The following is a 20036-nucleotide window of genomic DNA, read 5'->3' as shown; positions in this document are numbered from 1 at the left end:
CCTTCTGCGGCTATGAAGGGAAGGCTATACGTACGGAAGCGAAGCACGCACAAGTGAGAGCGCTTTTGAAAAGAGTCCCACGTTCTAATCCACGTTAGTTTAGGCTGAGGTCCTTACCAGCAAGGCTGAGGTCCTTACCAGCAACAATTAAATAACAGAACACACCACTGAGTGTAAAAGTTTACTTATTTTGCGGCTTTTCCCTTCCGCGTCTGGGCAAACGCGAAACCGTCGCACGTGGAAGCTGCGTCGATACAGCGTCTGTTCCGAGCAACCAAAAGCACTGCTAAACGCTGCCGGACTACTTGGCGCGGTAACACATGTGCTGCAGCCAAGCGCCCATAGCTTTCCCTTCATAGCCACAGAAAGTTGTCCGCGAGTATAATTTCCCGCCCCTGATATCAAATACTTGAGGAATTTGATAGTACCTCGAAATGTCACTCGCGCCAAGGTGACGCTGCTATCTCTATAGTTTCGCGCTCGAACCACCGGCGCCCGACCACCGAATGTAATTCTTTTTCTCCCCTTTCGAATAACTTGACCGTCTAGCCGTCCTCATCTCAATAAAAGCTTGTCAATCAGCCAATAACTATTCACATACAATAAAATAAACGCATACACATAGCTTTATAAAAGCTACAGTGTGCCGAGAGAGTCCTTCGTGCAGGATTGTTAAACCCATCAGCAGATTCTGCAGTGGTCGTCACTAATTTCTAGCTTGTGTATACCTCCTTCACTGCTTCTAGTGAATCGAATGTTATGCGAGCGTTCAACTCATTATGATACTGATCACCACTTAATTCATATATCCGATTGGTTCGGATCAGGGCTTAAAGTCTCCCGTCAGTGGAGGGGGGCCTCATAGGGCGGCGACCAGTATAGCGCTAGCACGCGCACACTCACGCACGCTCATATATATATATATATATATATATATATATATATATATATATATATATATATATATATATATATGGAACTTCTTATACGATATGTCATCATCATCATCAGCCTATATTCCACTGCAGGACGAAGGCCTCTCCCTGCGATCTCGGTTGATATACAATATTATCAACCGACTAATCGCGATAAGTCATTAATCAAAATGTGAGTGAGAATTGCCCCGCGCAAGGCACTACATGTAATAAAATCACTTCCAGCGCTTGTCGCGACAGTTAACCTGCCGCGGGGGGGGGGGGGGGGGGGGGCGCCCCCGAGGGCTCCCCCCCCCCCCCCCTTGCCTTAAGCACTGGTTCGGATGCCTGAGCACAACGGCTTTACAAAACTGCAGATTCATTTGCAAATGCGTCACTAGGTGGTCCGGTTAATCAACATCTCCATTCATCAGAACAGGTTTTGCGCCATAACCGTATTTTTGTTTTTGTGTGTTTGTGAGCGGAACAATGCCATTGGACTATTATCGTCTACGATGTCGATCATATAACCGGTCGAGAAACGAAGTCTCGAAAAAGTTCTCATCACCTCGTACTCGACTTGTGCATTCCGTGTAGGTATAGACCAAATATATATATAGAAATAGATATAATTATATATATAATTATATATATATATATATATTATATATATATTTGGGTCTATAACCTACACGAATGGCACAAGTCGAGGACGAGGTTAGTAGAATATGATATATATATAATATATATATATATATATATAATATATAGATTATAAAGTGGCGTAGGGCAATTTTTAAGTGGCGGTAGTGAACAAAACCAAAAAAAAAATGGAAACAGAATAAGACATTTTCCTGGGCCAAAATTTCATTATGTTAGTAAACGAAATTGTAATGACGAGCCAAGAATAGGTCATTATCTCGTTGACTTTGTTTATTAACGCTTGCTATGTGGTGACGGCGGAAAGTAGAGTTTAAAACGCTCAAACCCTGACAGACTCAAGTTTGGCAAACGCAGCCTGATCGGAGATTCGCGGCGGGAACACACGCCAGTTAAACCAGTTTTTTATGGATTGTCAGAGGTGTGGAATTCCCAGCACGTCGGAATTTTGAATCGCACGCTGAAGATAACGCTTACATAACGGAAGGGCCAACACTTCGTTTGAAACCAGCGCTGATCGAAAACAAAACCAAAAATGGAATAGTGTACTACGAGCTAATGAAAGCTAAATTTATTTACGCCTAAATAAATTCTGCCACACAAGCTTATCTCTTTCATATCTAAAATTTTTAAATAGTTTTATTGTGCAGAGATTGATAACAGACACTACATTCGAACAGTAAGTCGCATTTCCATCGACACATTTCGCGCGCTTTTCTCTGTCCATGTGCCGCAACCCCCCGCAACCTTGCCGCAATATCTGTCATGATTTTCCAATGAAACGAAAGATCTGAATTACGTTCGTGGGACGGATTCCATGACTCGGAACAAGGAACCATGTTAGTTGCTTTTTTTTGAAAGCTTGATCGTAAAGATAAGCTTATCTGCTGTGACTGCGCGCCGATATCGAGCTACGCTTGCGCCCGTTGCCGTTGTCTTGAAATGTCGATGGCTAGTGTTCGCTGGTCGGCAGCGTTGTTAGGTTCATTGGCCAATTTTTTTGTCTGTTCCGCGTTGCTTTTCTTTAGCCGATAGCGTTACACATTTAGGCATGTAGGTGGTGCTCGTTAGTAATTTTTTGAAGTTAACAGTGGCTCATTTGGGCTCGCTGTCAAAAGCGGCAAATCACGTTCCAAACAGGTTTTAAGGCCTATTTCTGAGCAAACATAGCCTTGCACTCGTCTTGACAGGGGCCTTACTCCCGGTACACGGTCCATGGCAGCATGTCCTGCGTCCACTGCCTCAAGGTGGGCTTGACACTTTCGTTTTTATAACACTGCTTTAGACTTACCCTACTCGTTGACACTTTTGTTTCTCCTTGTTTGTACCTTCCCCCCTCTTACTTGCCCCTGTGTCACCGGTTGTCGCTTGCAAGTTTTGTGGCATGCATTCCACGGCTTTGGCGAGGAGTAACGTTCTCCGTACTTATTTGCTTTCACTGGAGTGTTTTGTGCTTCCGAACGGTAGTTTCGTGCACTGTGCGACGAAAGCAGTATCAGCGCGTATGGCAGCGTGCTATTGTTGGGGTCGTTTTCTGGTAATCGTCCTCTTATTGCCATTGACGCGACTTTGCGACGCTCTCTTTCAGCACCATGAAGCACGAGTTTGTGGAAGGCTGGGATTTAACGCAAGTGCTGGGGGAAGGAGCATATGGGGAGTAAGTATCAACAGTATATGCAGTTTCTTCCCAGCCAATAGTGTACGTTGTGCAAGTACTATAACAGCTGTTTGCGCCTGGTTTCAGAGTCAAGCTTCTGGTTAACAGAGCAACGCAAGAAGCAGTTGCAGTCAAAGTGTTGAATAATAGTGACCACGCTGAAGCAGCTGAGAACTTTAGAAAAGAGGTAAGAGGGCCACTGGGGGGGATTAGTAATGTTTGTATGCTTTCAACTCTTGTTACAATTTGTCTGCTATAAATTTGTCAATTGTTTTGCAGATATGTGTTCATCGAATGCTTAACCATGATAACATAATTAAATATTATGGTCACAGGAAGGATGGGAGTCATCAATATATTTTTCTTGAATATGCATCTGGTGGCGAGCTGTTTGACAGGATAGGTGAGTGCATCGGAATCGCAATGAACTTCTTGAGACATGATTTTCCTTACATGTGCTACATGCACACAAACATCAATTCCAAAATTATTCAGTTGAGTTCCCTGTTGCTCCTTCTCAATGACTATTGCTGACTATTTTGTTGTCACACGCAGAGCCTGATTGTGGCGTGGACCAAGGAGTTGCGCAAAAGTATTTCAAGCAAATAATGTCTGGAGTGGTAAGATGCCTTTCTAGTATTATCCTAAACATTTTTCTAAACTGTAACACAGGAATATGCAGTGTAGAGGTGGATAAAGCCTGATGGTTAGACAGCTCTTATGTGTGCTGACATTTTAACTTTGACTTGGTGCTTTGCGTTTCAATGTCTATAAACATAATGCGGGAGGTACTCTGTTCGAATCTGGGTACCACTGGGAACCCACCAGTTTTTTAATGGGTAAGCGGTCTCCCCTAGCCTGATGCTCAGCTACTTGGAGTTTCTCATCCTGAACCCTAGAGATTTCGGGGAACGTTTTGGTATTGCAGCTGGAAGAACATGTTGAGACGACTGCATTTGTATACTCGCAGACAAAGGTTCAATTTTAATTCCATTGCCGTGCAAGAGAGTATTGCATTACTACACCCTGCCTTTGGACCTGGCATGAGTGCTTCTTGTGAAGGGAAACTATAGAATGCACATAATTATTCTTTGCTTCTCTTTGAGATGATAGTACCACATAGCTGTACCCCCCACTAGTGCTACTTTCTGTGCAATTCTGTTTAGGTACTTCAGGAATAAGTAATAATTTACCCTGGATTGATAGATTACACTTATGGAATTGTGAATAGGCTGGTCTTTTCATGAGTATGCTTGGCCAGCCAGAAAGGGCACCAAGTTTGCACCAGCAACCCCTAATATCATATATATTGGTAGCATCTGCTCAGTGCCAACTTGTTTCTTGCCATTTAAAAATTATTTTATGTGAAGGCAGCCAAAGGCTCAACCTCACAACTTTTTTAAACGCTTCTGCATTAAAGGCCGAAACATTGCAAAATATACTGAAATATATGACGGTCGTTATTGCTGTAGCTAGGCTTAAAATTTGAAAATGATCGATTTGACCAATATTTTTCCAATGACCTTTTTCTTTCAAAAAAATACAACCATAGCTTCGGACGACCAATATATGAATATGAGCCGACAATGTTTCTCTACAGTGTCCTATTGATGTCTGCAGTCCGACTATGGAAATTTTTGGGAGCACCTACTATTGATGATTTCGTATTGTGGCATTGCCTATGCATCTTGGCATTTGCTACCTGTCCATACTTTCTGAGGTGCTGCAGTGGCAAGTCCTTCTTGTCTGCTATGATGCTATGACTCACTGCTACAATTGTCTTGTTACTATGGTAACCCTGTGAACTACTCAAAGCTAGGTGGCAGAACAGATTACACTGTTAATGGTAACACTGCAATTCCGCTTTGGTGCTATGTCTTATGTCATTTTTCTTTCTCTAAACTGGCTTTAGTCGTATGTGTGTGGCACAGTTAGTGTGCCCTTTAAAGTTTATTGTGATATATCCATGTTGCTCACAAAAGGAACTTGCATGTTTGCTGCTTGCATTACAATTGCTTTTGGACCCTATTGTCCTCACATTGCCCCTTTGGGATCTTCTTTACTGCAGTACTGCTTACAATAAGGAACACAGAACCCACCTTTGTGGTAAAGGTGATATCACGTTTAAAGAAAATGATGCATAGGAATTCTTTGTTGCTATTAGTGCAGTGTGCCTAGTTAGCGCAAGTTGAGTTGCAGCTTTGTGTTAGTTTGGAGTATAAAAGCGTAACGAAACGCACTACCATTGAGAGAGCAAGGCCACAGTCAGAACAATGGGCTGTGTTCGGTTTAAACATCAATGTTTGGTAATTTTAATTTTGCAAGGCTCAAAAGCAATGCAAGTAGGCATTGAGCAGTGCTAGCCATTAGGGCTGTTCACGTGGCTTTCTCATTTTGTCTTGTTTGTCTCTTTAGGTTGAGCTTTGTGGTGGCTCCGCCCCCACAGCATTTTACTGCTGAGGTTATGGGTTTGATTCTTAGCTGGTTCTTGGTTCAAGAATTGAACCAAAACACTCGTATACAGAGGTGAGCAGCCTTGTCTAGAACGCGGGAATGGCGGCTTCCGGGGTTCTCCGGAGCCAGCCAGCGACGTCTAACGGTAGTTGCTTGGGCCCAAACGTGCCCAGCTCCTACCGTTGGATGTCAAACCCAGCAGCTAGCGTTAGACGTCGCTGGCTGGCTCCGGAGAACCCCGGAAGCCGCCATTCCCGCATTCTAGACACGGCTGCTCACCTCTGTACTTGGATTTAGGTGCACTTTAAAATAAGCCCTGGGAGGTCAAAATTAATCCTGAGTCTTCCACTACAGCACCTTCATCACTAATGTGTTGGCTTTGGTTGTTAAGCCCTATAACTCTCATGCTAGTTTGACAGTGAAGACCAGCTGGACCTACAGCATATATGTATCGTGCCGGTGGTGTAGTTCTGTTTCTGTACCTGAAGTCTGTGTGCTATTGAATCGTGCCAGTACGATTGTATTTACTTGATTTTGATGTATGCTCGATGGTCATGTGCATACAGTAAAAAATAGAACTGGCTTGGTATGCCAAAGTGCAGAAATTGTCTGATTGTGTGTGACATTTGTAAAACCTTGTGACGCAACTTTACCTATAAAGCATTAGATGTAGACTTGTGGCAAAGCTTTTTATATTGTCAAGATATTTAACTGACCACTTTGCTTTTTTTACAGGAGTACCTGCATTCAAAAGGTGTGGCACATCGGGATCTGAAGCCTGAGAACATCCTATTAGATGCCAATGGTGAATGTTCTTATTGTTTGCCCTTGCTTCTGAAAGATTTTATCAAATTAAATAGAAAGCACCAAAATTGTTATAGTGTGTGGAGTGATAAATTATAAAAACTTCAAGATTATGCAACCACCACACCCAAAGGTCGTGATGACAACTCGGTGATCAGAAGGTGTCCCAGTTTTAGCGACATGATAAAATGAGGCGAGAGAGCATTGCCAACTGGTGGTTCCATTAATATGCAATTTGGGTAAGAAACTGCATGCAGTTATAGTGTTGGTATATTTCTTTTCATATCGTGCACAAATATTTAATCTCTTTATCCACCATTTGTGTGAAGGTGACAGTGGGGCAATTTTGCTGTTATACCTGTTATACACATTCAGCAAACTTGCCAGAATAATAAAGGGGGAGGAAGGGGGTACTTCAGTGATCCCTTGGCTGAATATGTAGTTCATTCAAAGCATTGCTTGTTAAACTTCGAACACTGGGATGTACAGACGTTTTGCTGTTCATAAGAGTTACACACTATTCACTCTTGCTTCTGAATGTAATAAAAACAAAAATTACTTTAGATTCACTTTTGTCACTGCTGTTTTGCTCAGGGTGTGCACATGGCCACCATTTTTAAATAAAAGAAGCTGTGCAGGTCCAGCTTAAACGTTAGTGCACCATTGGTCGTTAGTGCACAATCACTTTCCCACTGGAAACTTGCTCACAACTCTAATAGTGCACTGAATACACAACTAAACTGGAAAATTGCTCCATTTCTCGTAGACAACATCAAGATCTCAGACTTTGGCCTGGCGACAGTGTTCAGGTTTCGGGGAGAAGAAAGATTACTTGTAAAGAGGTGCGGTACGTTGCCATACATTGCGCCCGAAGTGCTTGTCAAGCAGTATCGTGCAGAGCCTGCCGACATCTGGAGCTGTGGGGTCATCCTAGTCGCACTGCTCGGTGGAGGTGAGTGCCTCGTTGTACCGCTTTATCCTAGTCATATTTACAACGGAGCGCTGATCAATATAAAGGGTGACACAAAAGTAATCATTGAATCAATCTATGGTTTTGGACTACACTTATAGAAAACCTGCAATATTTTTCATATGCTGGTAATTGAAAGTGCCAGCAACAAACAGTGTTTCTTGTGCCAGTAATCTCCGAGGTAATGCTCTGCTCTGAGTCAAGGCTCTGACAGAGAGGGCACCAGGCATCTTGCATTTTATGTCACTCAGAAAAAAACTTGTAATTGTTCATTGTTGGTGGTTGATTAAGTTATAAACAGTATTTGTTATCATTGGAGCTGGCACTACATTTTCAAAGTGGCATTACCTACCCTGTCCTATGTTTACTTCCCCCCCCCCCCCCCCCCCCCCGCTTACTCAAATGTGTCAGAGTTGCACATCAGTGGCTGTACTTTGTTTATCTGTGCTTTTACAAAGCTACTAGGATGAACAGAGTTCTGGTAACTTTATTGCATTTATTGGTCTCTGACCGAGGCTTTATAACATCACTATTCTGGCGTGGTCTGTGCTTGGTGTTGCAAACATTTAATGACATGGCTTTACTATGGAGGGAACATACTTTTTTGCTGGTCACCAACTCATTATGACTGTTTGATGCTTTATCATGTTGACATTATAGAACTGCCTTGGGACAAGCCTTCTGCATGTTGCCCAGAGTATAAAGATTGGAAGGACTGCAAGATTACTGTGCCACCATGGTCAAAACTGGACAATGCAGTTCTTTGTGAGTGATTTGTACATTAAGTCAACATGACTATCTCGTGCTATTGGCAGCTAATGGCGTTCAGCTCTGTTAAAAGTGTTACAGGTCTATTGCACTTTAGTAGCGAGGTTCTGAATTTGAAACTCTAAAGAGTGTTTTTCTGGTGCTTAACAGCTTCACGATTTTTACCCGATTAATGCTGACTGTGTCTCAGACACTGACATGCCCTAGATACAAGGAACACTCGTTTGTGTGCGACAGCTGCCATGAATGGATTCTGGCCTCTAGAAATGCCACCCTTCTTATGATGATAATAATAGGTCCTTTATTTCATAGTACAGTAGAGCCTCGTTCATATGTTGTAAAAAAAAAAAAACGCAAGGAAAGAATATGCGAATTGGGGAAAATGCACCATACGAATTAAAAAATTTGACACTCGACTGTAAACATCTACGTAATCTGAGGTGTAGTGCGAATCGTTGCAGCGACGCTGATGCGTGTCGAACTGTTACATTCTGGATTAGTAAAAGAAGCTGCAATAACTAGGCATATTGCTTTTGATTTCTTGTACGGCATCAGAACACAAAACCTTTCATTTCTTGTAGCATGTTCTTCCCGATACTATATCTTTGTAGTGTGCACAAGTTGTTTCAAAGCATTGCTGAGTTTTCTAGCATTCTTGGGTAACAGCTCATTGATGTGGTTTGCCCTGGTTGCAACATTTTGCAGCACTACTTAGAAAAATACTCATGCCAAACCCAGCAAAAAGGTACACAATAGAGCAAATCAAAAACCACCAGTGGATGAAGAAACTTCTCAAGTCGAAAAGTGAGTGTTCTTGGAAGCAACTTTTGCCATGCTTAACATGTTTCTGAATTACATTTTGCGACTTTCAGATGCCAATACCAAGTGGCTGGGCACCAATGTGGATTCGTTCGCACGCAAGAATAGCTGCTTTGACATTGGTCAGGCGGCTGATGCAAGCAGGTAATTGTCGTTTTATATCCTTTATTTTGTGCTGGTTCTGTTTGTGAGGCATTGTCAATTTTATAACTTCTACTTGGTGGGTTTCACACCCGTTCCATAAAGCAACACTCCTTCTGTGGTAGAAGCATGACTTTTCAGCTACTTAAGTTGTGATAGCACTGCTCATGGCTTGGATATTTAATCTCTTGTTCAGACATGCCTTGGCTTGAGACCCTTTCTGTGCTCCGGTGAGCATGCAACAGCGCCAACTGTCAAATGAAGTAGTCACTGCACTCTATTAAGCTCTTCAGTGATACCTGTGTTATAATTTCATCACTGAACAAGACAGATGATCACAGGAAGATGGAGACGGTATACAGTGGTTGAACAAAGGATGTTGCTGGAACCAATGTTTTGACAAGTGGACTTGTCTTTGTCAGGAGGACTTGTCTTTGTCAGGAGGACAACGGCACGATGACAAGTCCACTTGTTGAGATGTTGGCTTTATTGACATCTTTTGTCGACCATTGATCATTTCACAACCAGGCGCTTTCAGCATTGTCTTTGAAGTGGAGGGGTGTCTCAAGTAACTTCTTATTGCAAGAACGGCTGAGGGGCACTATTGAAATACAGGGTGATCCATTCTTAAGGGAATCACCTTATTGTATTTAAGCTAGTGTACTTGCAGCACTTCTTTGATTTCATGGAGTAAATGCACCTTATGCCATGCCTAATGCAGATATTTATTACAAAATTAGTCTGCCGGATTACATGCCAAACTTAAGCTTGGAATACTAAGAAATTTATTCCCTAAAAGTGGATGAGCCTGTACATTGAATAGTTAGGTTCAGAAGTGGCCCTCCTTTGCACTTGGTGAAATAATAGAAGGGCTGCAAATTGCAAGTGTTTGTGAACATGGTGGACAGTCTTGCACATAATACTATGTTTCGACTCTAACGACATGCTTGTGGCCTTCAATACATAAAACATTGACTTGTGACATCTGCTGCCAAGTTGTGGCAAAAGCTGTTGGTAGCACTTTCTGCATTACAGTAGAACCCCGCTGATAGGTTTTTCACGGGACCGTAAAAAAAACCCGTAAGAGCCGGGAAACAGGAAAAATTGAGAAATGGGGAGTAGTGTTGAACTGCACACAATATTATTTTAATTCTTACATGTGAAAAAAAGTCGTAGTTTCGCCCGACAGCCGAAGTATCGATTACGATAGCAAATTAGTACACAGCTATACAAAGTAAGAATAGTAGTTTTATCGTCCGTATAAACTTGTAAACAATCGCTTATTAACAATATTAACAAGCATGGTGTCAGCGCCCACAGGCCAACATGAACACATCACACTCGATGAGCGCGGACACGCGCTGTCAAACGCTGGCGTGAGGAATTTAGACGCCGCTGCTGCTGTTGTCTGATGCTGTTGTCTATTGCTTCAACGCAAACTGAGCACCGAGAACACACAGCACGCCCAAAGCTACGAGCCGCTGATGCACCTACACTGCGTATACTCTGCCCCAACGTAGATTGCTTTCAAGATACGGCCTTAATGCCAGAGCACAACTACAGTGGGCACAACGCTTCCTGCTATCCCTCCCCCCTCGGTCCCTCGCCGGTGCCTCGAGCGCAACGGAAGAAGGCGCACGCTTCCTCCCTGCTTTTCTTTCTTTTGCGCGCAAGATTTAGACGCAGTCGTTGGCTCCCCTCGCACGCTTGCACTCGCACATACAGCATACGGCATGCGGCGACGGCGTTATCGTCCTTGGACTTTATACGGAACATCTATGAGCCAAAGCCAATTTTAGGGCCACAACGCGTCATAGACACCATCTTTAGATAGCAAATACGGATCTCAAGGGCCATACTTTTGCTGGCGGAAACCGAAAATACGTCATAAGTGTCGCCCCCGGCACTTTGGGCGGCCAATGCCACCGTCAAGCAACCAAGCCAAGCGACATGAAAAGTCACAATGACCACTCAGGCCGGCACGGGGTGGCAGTTCGCAATGTATGATGCGGGAACGGTCCCACAGTTGCGACGTAACAGCGGGGTTACCAATGCATTGGGTTCTATGGGAGCTGTGCCGGGACCGGCCAGAAACGACGTAACAGCGGGGTTCTACTGTATATACTGCCAGGTTAGCAGGCAGTATATGTTCTTTATTACTTGGGTGGCATTAGGTGCAGACATACAGTCAATAGAACACAATACTTTGGCTTATATCTTTGCAGATTTTATTCTTAGCATCTCTTGTTTTGCAGATTTTATTCTTAGCATCTCTTGTTTAGCTATGGAGTTCAATTTAGGTATGTTTGATTTGCCTGCATCACCTGAACTAGTTTATGAGGTGCTGCACCCTGTCATTAATTTCACTGGTGCAGCAGCGGCACCCTCTCAACCGCGCCGCTAATTTCTAAAGGTGCAGGGCTGGTTCACAATTTTGCTGCACCCTTTACTGTTGGTGCCGACTTGGTGCAGACAGCAGCAGTCGGAAGCAGCAGCGCAGCCGACGACACAGCACACATGCGCAAGCGCCGTTGCAACCCCGCTTACGTGCATCTTTGTCTATGCAAGTGCGGTTGTATTTACGCTTCAGAAGTCGATCAGACCAGCATTTCAGGACCTCTCAAACTTATCTAATTCGTGCACATTAGTCGGACAAAACACGTCTGCACTTTGGCATTCGTTTTGAGTGTCTCACTATGCCTGCACCGCAGAAATTGAGCTGCAGAATATCTGAACTTCTCAAGAACCCCCAAATGGGCATTTTATCTCCTGTGCACTGAATTTCTCTTTTCGTTGTGACCTAGTCTCCTACTTTGCAACAATAGCGTAACTGATGTATTTTTCAAAATGCCAACCTCTCCATATCCTTTTTCCTTTAAGGACTCACTTGGTAGTCGGTACTTCAGCCGACTCTTAATTCGACCCTGACCAGACTGACAAAATTAATCGAATTAAACAAGATGCAGAAAAAAATGACGAAACACCACTGATTCATTTCGCAGTTTGCCCGATGCTAACACTCCTTCGAATCAATTGTGCGCCTAATTTCTATGTGTCCAGAGTTGAAAACTAATGGAGAAATCACATTGAAGCTCCTAAACAGAAAAAAATCTAATGCTCACCCGCTTTTTCAGCAAGAAAAAAAATTGACTCGCCATCCCAGCCCTGCTAAAGTGGATGTCCGGTGAAGCTGTTGAAAGCCACAATTACAAATGCTGAGGCGGTGTACAATGCTTTAATGCTTTAGAGTAATGGTAGTAATGGTAATTTAGAGTAGCGGGAGTAATCGTAATTTTGACAGCACGCCACTGCTAGTCGTATTGCCGCTCCTCGTATTCACGCAGTTCCTCGGGAGTCCTAATTGAGCGTTGCCTACCCATAGCGGTGCTGCAACAATGAAATCTGTTGCTAGGCTGGTTCTTTTATATACGAAAGGCTAGTGACGTTGCAAGCAGCAGCTTGTGCAACACTAATCTTTACCTGGAAACGTATGCGGGGAGTGCTACGTGATTCGCATTCTTATCAGGAGCGCCTTATCAATTATGTGGTTGGGATGCTTGTTTTGTCCTTCCTCTTTATTGAAACAAATGCTGTTCTGTATGTTGTATGTGTGATTCCAAAGAACGTATGCACTTCTCGCTTCACTTTGCTGAATGATTCAAGCCTGTTTCACCTCCGCCGTGGGTCGGCCCAGTAGTGCACTCCTTCCAGGATCGGCCCACATTTTGTGCCCTCGTATGACGCCACGAAAAATGCCAACCAACGAGAGGCTCACAGCTTCACTGTAAAATGGGCAAGGTTCTAATATGTAGCACAATGGCGGCCGGTTTTCTAAGGTCAGCTTCGACTCAATAGTTCTGTGTTATGCGGTAAAGCACACGAAGGCGATTTTGGTTTCGAATCCGATTGCGTCGTGAAGGCAATGTCTGTCTCAGTATTCCTGCAAAAAAAAAAAAAGGGTTAAAATTGGGTAAATACAGTAATCAGATGTGAACTATGGTTATTGCGATAAAATCTTCCTAAAGCAGGCCGAAAATAACTGTTTTCGACGGGAATTGACATGTGTTCAATGCATTGACTGTCCCCTCAGCTTCGCTGAGACACACGTTGCCACTAAAGGGGTTGGTATTGGGGTCACCATAGGGGTCAGGTGCGTGCGTGCTGGCTGGTCGAGCGCACGTGACTGGTCAAACTCACGTGACTGGTCGTGTGTGCTGACTGGTTATCTGGCGGAAGCCAATTCTAGGATTGAAATAAGTTTGGGCCAATAGAAATGCATGTGTGCGGGCAGGCCCGTTCGGTCAGAATCGAATTAAACGGAAGTCTACTGTATTACACTGAACAGATTCCTTGTGAACATATGCTGCTAGTAATGTTCACACAAATTTTCTGGTTTCAGCCCTTTTCTATTGTCCAATGCATTGCTCACTTTTGCCTTTTTCGTGGTTCTCTGCCAGGGACGACGACACCATCACCAGGCTCTCAAGTTCACAGCCGGATCCATTGCGTAGGGGTGTTGAGCCAAGTCTGGAGCTGGCTTCTGATACAGATGTGGTTGTGCAACATGTTAGCTTTTCTCAACCAGCACACCTTGATGACATGCTACTGAGCACACAGACGCAGGGTACACAGAGCTCTTCACAGGTGAGCTGGACAATAAATATGCACCTCAAAATAGTATAGTGTAAGAAACTAAACAGAAACACTCAAATCAGTTTACACTGGTAAATTGTTCCTTTGATTTGGATAAACAACTTAATTACAAGAGAAAATGAAATTTTGCTCAGTGACACCACGTCAGTGTAACGTCGTGGATTTCTAAGTATATTGTTCCCGCCATATTGGGGCCACCTTGGTGCAGTAAATGCACTCTACACTTGCTAAGCTCAGTCTTTGACTCTTTTAGAGTAAAATGTAGCTAGTGATTACTGATTTAAAAAAAAAAAACTGATTAGTCCCGAGAAAATGGCATCATAATTTGTTGTCACGGCAAGCTGATTGTGGGAACTTCCCAGGCGGCATTGCCACCCATGTTTTTCTTGTTTTTTTTTGGAGACTTTTCTGGCTTATTAGATTTCTTTTCAAAGTAGGAGTGACCTTTTTTTTGTAGGAGGGTAATTTACTAATACAGCTCAGATTTTTTTCTCTTCCAAGACCAGACATTCTGGCCAACTGCAATGGAACTTTTCACTTTGGCTTTTCATTGGCTATAGATTAAGTAGCATGTACTATTGGAACAATCCTGGCAAATGTGCAGGACTGGTAATTGTTTAGACTAGTGCGGTTAATCTTTTTTTTTTTTTTTTCTTTCAGACACCTCTTCAGAGGTTAGTGAAGCGAATGACAAGGTTCTTTGTCACCACTGATGCCCAACAGACTGTTGAGGAGCTCAAATCACTCTTTGAGCGTCTGGGTTATTCGTGGAAGACGAACTCTCCTGGACAGGTAAGCACAATTTTCTTTTAGTGGCTGTTCATGTCATGTTTTAATGACATGTTAGCCATTATGTTAGCCCCCCTTTCGTAATACAGTTCTGATGGTATAAGTATATATTGTGTACAACAGTGGCACACTTCATGCTGCACTTCACGATTTCTGCTGAAATAGTTATAGCTAGCTGGCTGTGACATTGCCTGCGGCAAGATCCGATGCTTTTTGTTCTTTTTGTTGCAGATCACTGTTACAACGCTAGACAAACGCAAAGCACAGCTAGTGTTTAAAGCAAGCCTGATTGAGATGAGTGCAAAGATACTTGTGGACTTCAGGCTGTCTCGTGTAAGTACAGCAGCATGTGCTCTTTGCAGAAACTTTTTTGTGGACACTCCCCCCCCTTTTTTTTTTTTTTTTTTTTGCTGCTGATCTCACATCCTTATGTGTTTTTATAGTGTCTGTAATAGCTGTCAAGAGTACAAGAACCTTACTCTTTTCACAACTTTAAAACTTCCATCCTAAGTGCTCTCATTCCTTTGGTTTTGTGTACCCAGAAAGAGAAAATGTAATTCACTACATAACATTGAAAATATGTCACCTCTTGGTGTAAACTGTTTTTGACTGCCCGTAAGTTCAGTAACATTTTAATAATTCTGCAATTCCATTTGTGCAATGACTGGCGAACTTTTTTTGCTTCATTGTGCTAAAATTTGAACTGCTAGCTGTGGTGTTTGTTCCCAAGTTCTTCCATATTGTTACTATAAGGTAACCTATATGATTGGGAAGGTAAACATGTGTATGCTTGCTGTTAGAATAAATTTTAATTGAACTCTGTTCATCCTTATAAATTGATTGGGCAGTTGATATTGGAATTGAATCAGAGGCTTTTAATATGCTCTTTTGATGGCAGTATGGCACAAGGTACACAGTTAAACATGATTATATTGAACCTGGACATTTTGATTGGCTGCTTCTATTGAACAGCAGTGGTTTTTCCCTTGAAAATCATATCAAGCTTTATTTACCTGCGCATTCGATGCATGGAACTATACATGCAGCATATCCACAAGTGCACTGAATTAACAAAGGGGCTTGTCTTTCAGGGTGACGGCTTGGAGTTCAAGAAGCACTTCGTGATCATCAGGAACCACCTGTCTGAACACATTGCCAAAGGCCCTGTCAGCTGGCCTATAGCTGTGGCCACTAACAGCATTCCTTGACCTAAGTCGTAGTCTAGTGCCATCTTCATGAGACTGATGAACAGAATCTCATGTGCCAATCGTGCCTGCCCAACAATTCCTACGTTCTTACCTGATAATGTGTACATTTGTAGTGTAAATAGTGCTATGTTAATGAGCCTTGTATAGTGCTATGCTAATGAGCCTTGGCTTTGACATGTCACTAGAATTCAGGCATGCTATAGACAATAAAAGTGCCTTTTTATCACGAATACACCGCTTGTGTTGTATTATTGTATATTGTGTTGTAGTCTACTTCTGTGAATTCGATCCTGGCGGGGCTGACGAAATTGGTCGAATTAAAGAAAACCCAGGAAAAAAAAAATTAAGTAGAATCTCTTTAGGGAGTTTTCTGAATGATGCGTAACCATTTAATAATAAAGACATGGTGTCAACACTGCTGGTAATCTTAGTACTGCTGAGCGGCTGTGGTCGTCCGGGCGCCATTACGGTAAATGCAACAATGCTGCGGCAACACGAACTGCTGCGGAAGACGGTGCAGCGTGAACTGATAAGGCAAGCAAACTACTGCAGGTGCGCTGATGACGTTCCGATCTGAAGCCACGACTGCTCCACAGTTCTGGCTTACTAAATGTGTGCCTAGTACGTTCCTGATTGCACATGTCACGCAGTCAGAGATGCACTCGTGTCACTGCTTGCAGATTTGTTGTCGTCTTCTTCCATAGCTGGCAAATGTGAAAGCGATTGTCTTACGCGAAGGATGGACGGATGCTCGGACAGTTTTCTCGTTGGGTTTCTCGTTAAATGCTTACGCATTTAAGAGTGCAACGCAATAGCATTCAGAGATCCTTGACTGCTTCTCAGATTTCCCGGCAACTGCAGCTTATGTAACCGTAATGTTTACCAGAAAACGCAAGCAGTGAACGCTATGCATGAAGGTGCGCTTTATGGTAGAAACGAGGCCTCTTGCGTAGGCCGATCTTCTGTTATTAAGGCGAAAGTCTTATGTGTCTCATCGTTCAGTCGACCTTCAACGTCCTTGAGCGAAAAACGTGTCATCGAAGCGAAATCATACACAATGACGACTCTGTTTAGTAGTAATTCACTTACTACACCGACCCGGCATCGTGTATTGCATATAGTATGCAAAAGCTCGCGCAACAATTGTAATGGTGTGCGGGTCACCGTCATCTTCTATGAATAAGCAAGCAACGCTCGTGCAACAATTCTGATGGCGCGTGGGTCAAGCACGCAACGCTCGCGCTACTACAGTTTTGAGGGTTCGTGGGTCACCGTTGTCACCGTGTTATTAAGATAGTTAAGCCACTCGAACCCACGACCTTCTGTGGGAGTCGAACCCACCACCCTTGCTGTTAAGGTGAAGTTAATATTTAGAGTTAATTAGGCACTCGAATCCACAATCTTGGTGTTAAGGCACAGTAATTAAGGTAGGGTAAATTTAGGCACTCGATCCCGCGACCTTTGGTCGGAAAAAACAAGTACTAATAAGTAACAATGCATTCGAATGAGAATGTCAAGTAATTTAATAAATGTCTCTCGAGCGCACAGGCTTTCGCCTTCACCCTCTTCGGCGTATGCTATAGTGACTGTCAATTTTTTGTTTCGCACTTTTAATATTTTAGCTTGAGAAGATTTAACATAAAGGCATTTGCAGCCGGTGTTTTGTTTTCACATTTGTATGCGAGTTGTCATTCTCAAATTTTGAGGAATAACTTTGTAAAGAATGTAAGACAAGGTTGTGAGCAACTTTAGTGGTAAAACATTGCTGCTAGCTCTATCTAGACAGCGATAGTCTTACGCGAAGAACGGACAGTTATTCTCATTGGGTAAGCAAAGAAAGCTTACGCTGTTAGGGGGGGGGGGGGGGTAAATGGGTCATCTTGGTTTAACCTTTATGTCTCAACCGTTCACTATTTTTAGTGTGAGATGTTGCATGTTGTACTAAGAATGCCTTTTGGCCTTCACTTGGTGTAATTTTTTCACTGCAGCCTTTTTTATTTCTATGTATTCAAGAACTAAATTTCGGGCTAGGGTTTATAATGTATCTTTTCTCAGAAACAACAACATAGTATGACCGTGAAATTTTGCACACTAATTCTACATGATAGTGGCTTTAATCCGAACCTATAAAAGAAATTGGGTTCCTACATTCATCTCGCAAGAAAAAATATGCCCCTCACTTGTCACATACCGTAAGTGAGACCTTGAAGTAATTTTTTTTTTCAGAATTATAACTCGTTTTTCACATTTTAAAGTTTAGACTATTTGCAAGGGATGTCAGTATAATCTGAGAAAATTTCAACGTAATCGGTCAGATAGTTTTCCAGAAAGGTACATCAAAGTTCGAAAGATTTCAAAGTGATTTTTTATGTTCATTGTAAATACCAGGAGGCACAGTTTTTGGCGCCATTTTTAAAGGACACTAAAGCAAAACAATAAATCAACTTAAGACTGATCAAGTATTCTTCGAGAACTCTGCTGTCGTTAATTACATCGCAATCAAGTAAATTATTAGAAGAGAAAATGAAGCTCAAAGTAATTTTTTTGAATTTCGCGTGGGAACCCCGACGTCAGCACTTCAGTGTGACATCACAACTTCTAAAGTTATTTTTCAGTTTGGGCCACGTTGGCTCAGTAAATGTTTCACGAAACTTGCCACGTCAAGTCTCCTTTAGAACACAATGTAGTCAATCTTTATCGCTAAAGAATTAACTGGGACCTAGAAGCCGCTGTCAAAGTCCATGACATCGCGGTGAGCAAGGGTGGGAACTTCAAGGTGGCGTCGCCACTCGCCTCTGTGTCCCTTTAAATGACGCTGAGCGCTCCTGCATGGTCGCCACTGCACAGTTTGCCTCCGCACAATGTGTATTATTTTTTAGTAATGAAATAAATGTTTTTTCTTATACACTCAAATCACTTGGCAGCATGTCTTTTAATGTTAGCCTCGCCGCAATACAGTCGCGTTATGCAGTGAAGCATACCAAGCAGGTGGGGGGGGGGGGAGGTGCCACTGTTATGAGCATGTGTTTAATTTACATGCGCACCTGGCGCAGTCTCCGATCACAGTGCGAGCACAGATGCGCCTAGTAACTTTAGTGTTACTGTTATTGGCTTTAAATGCCCCCTTGACTTTCAGAGTTTCTTTTTATCTTGCCGCCTTCCTTTTCGCTAACTTTCTCAAATTTTCTCTGGTTCTCGGTGCATGGCACATGCGTGCGCATGTAATTAAGGAACGCATACTATCTTCCGTGACAGTGGCCCTTTTTCATTCTTGGTATGCTTCACCGCATAACAAGGCTGTGTTGCAGCGAAGCTCGAATTTTCCGGCTAAGGCCAATTTGAAATGGAAAGAACGGAAGTTTGGGGGGGGGGGACATAGAATGGTATGGGTGCGGCCGAGACATTCGGTCGGTATCGAATTAACAAAGTCTACTGTACTTGGAAGAACTTTATGACTCACACTGCGATGCCATGACGTATGTTGCTTTACACTTAGGCGTGAGAAACTGATTGTCATTTGTGTAATTGCATGTTTATGCAGAAGTCTTACAATATCTTATTTGGCCCTGTCCACACAAAAATGTATTAGCTGTGAAAATGTAGAATTTGAAAGCACTGAAAATTTGGCAGACTAGACTGTAGCATGACATCTACAAAATTGAACCATTGTGCAAATCGTTGCAGCACAGATGGCCGACACGTGCCATGCTGCTAAAGCTCGAGTGGCCCGAGACACGCTTCGTTTTCTCATTGAATAATGCTTAAAACTACGACAGGAACCCAAAACAACACGAGCTGGTGGTCAAGGTCAGAATATGATGCTGTCAGAGCAAAAGCATGACGCCCAACAAAAGCAGTACGCTTCCAACAGCAAGCACCACGCCATATGCAAGGGCTCTGATACTAATGTTGTTGGTTATCACAATGTGGTTAGTGAATCTGTGAATGGCAACGTGTGAAGAGCTGAGAGTTTTGGTGATACCAGAGAGGAAACTGAATGCGTGGCCAGCATTTTCATGTAGCACATTTGGGGCAAGTACTGTGGGGAAGCTGCCGTGGCGGGGCTTGAACGTTGGTGCTGAAAGATTGCGTTTTCCGGAATGCATTAACTGGTAAAGAACCAGCAGAACTGTAGTGGACATCTTTTTTTTTTTTAGTTCTTACGATTGTGACTGTTGGCAATGGGATCGGTCATGTCA

General features: G+C 43.0%; 2 protein-coding genes across 4 annotated transcripts in view; one reads left to right on the top strand and one right to left on the bottom strand.

Annotated features, from left to right (window-relative positions):
* The window catches only part of LOC119456146 (cholinesterase 1), a 91336-nt gene that overhangs the window by 67010 nt on the left and 4290 nt on the right, over positions 1-20036 (bottom strand). The gene's annotated exons all lie outside the window — the stretch shown is intronic.
* On the top strand, positions 2260-16034 carry LOC119456143 (serine/threonine-protein kinase Chk1). Of its 3 annotated transcripts, none has more exons than XM_037717757.2 (15): positions 2260-2413; positions 2765-2821; positions 3163-3231; positions 3319-3418; positions 3511-3634; positions 3787-3851; positions 6421-6490; positions 7256-7441; positions 8120-8224; positions 8933-9031; positions 9100-9190; positions 13645-13831; positions 14501-14632; positions 14861-14962; positions 15721-16034. In XM_037717757.2, coding segments are annotated over exons 1-15 (1506 nt in total). In that variant the 5' UTR covers positions 2260-2411; the 3' UTR covers positions 15838-16034. The 3 variants fall into 3 exon arrangements, with proteins under 3 accessions (XP_037573685.1, XP_037573686.1, XP_049525521.1); XM_049669564.1 differs by having other exon boundaries at positions 2289-2413; positions 2745-2821; XM_037717758.2 differs by lacking the exon at positions 2765-2821 and having other exon boundaries at positions 2273-2413.

This window comes from Dermacentor silvarum, chromosome 6 (assembly GCF_013339745.2).
Source record: "Dermacentor silvarum isolate Dsil-2018 chromosome 6, BIME_Dsil_1.4, whole genome shotgun sequence".
In the NCBI taxonomy this organism is placed as follows: domain Eukaryota; kingdom Metazoa; phylum Arthropoda; class Arachnida; order Ixodida; family Ixodidae; genus Dermacentor; species Dermacentor silvarum.
Note: the sequence above shows the minus strand (reverse complement) of the source record. Positions and strands in the feature narration are given on the sequence as shown.

Excerpts from the sequence above, each read along its gene's own strand:
- LOC119456143 (XM_037717757.2), top strand. Across the intron at positions 3,419-3,510 it reads CTGAGAACTTTAGAAAAGAG|ATATGTGTTCATCGAATGCT; the intron begins GTAAGAGGGCCA and ends ATTGTTTTGCAG. Across the intron at positions 3,852-6,420 it reads AGCAAATAATGTCTGGAGTG|GAGTACCTGCATTCAAAAGG; the intron begins GTAAGATGCCTT and ends CTTTTTTTACAG.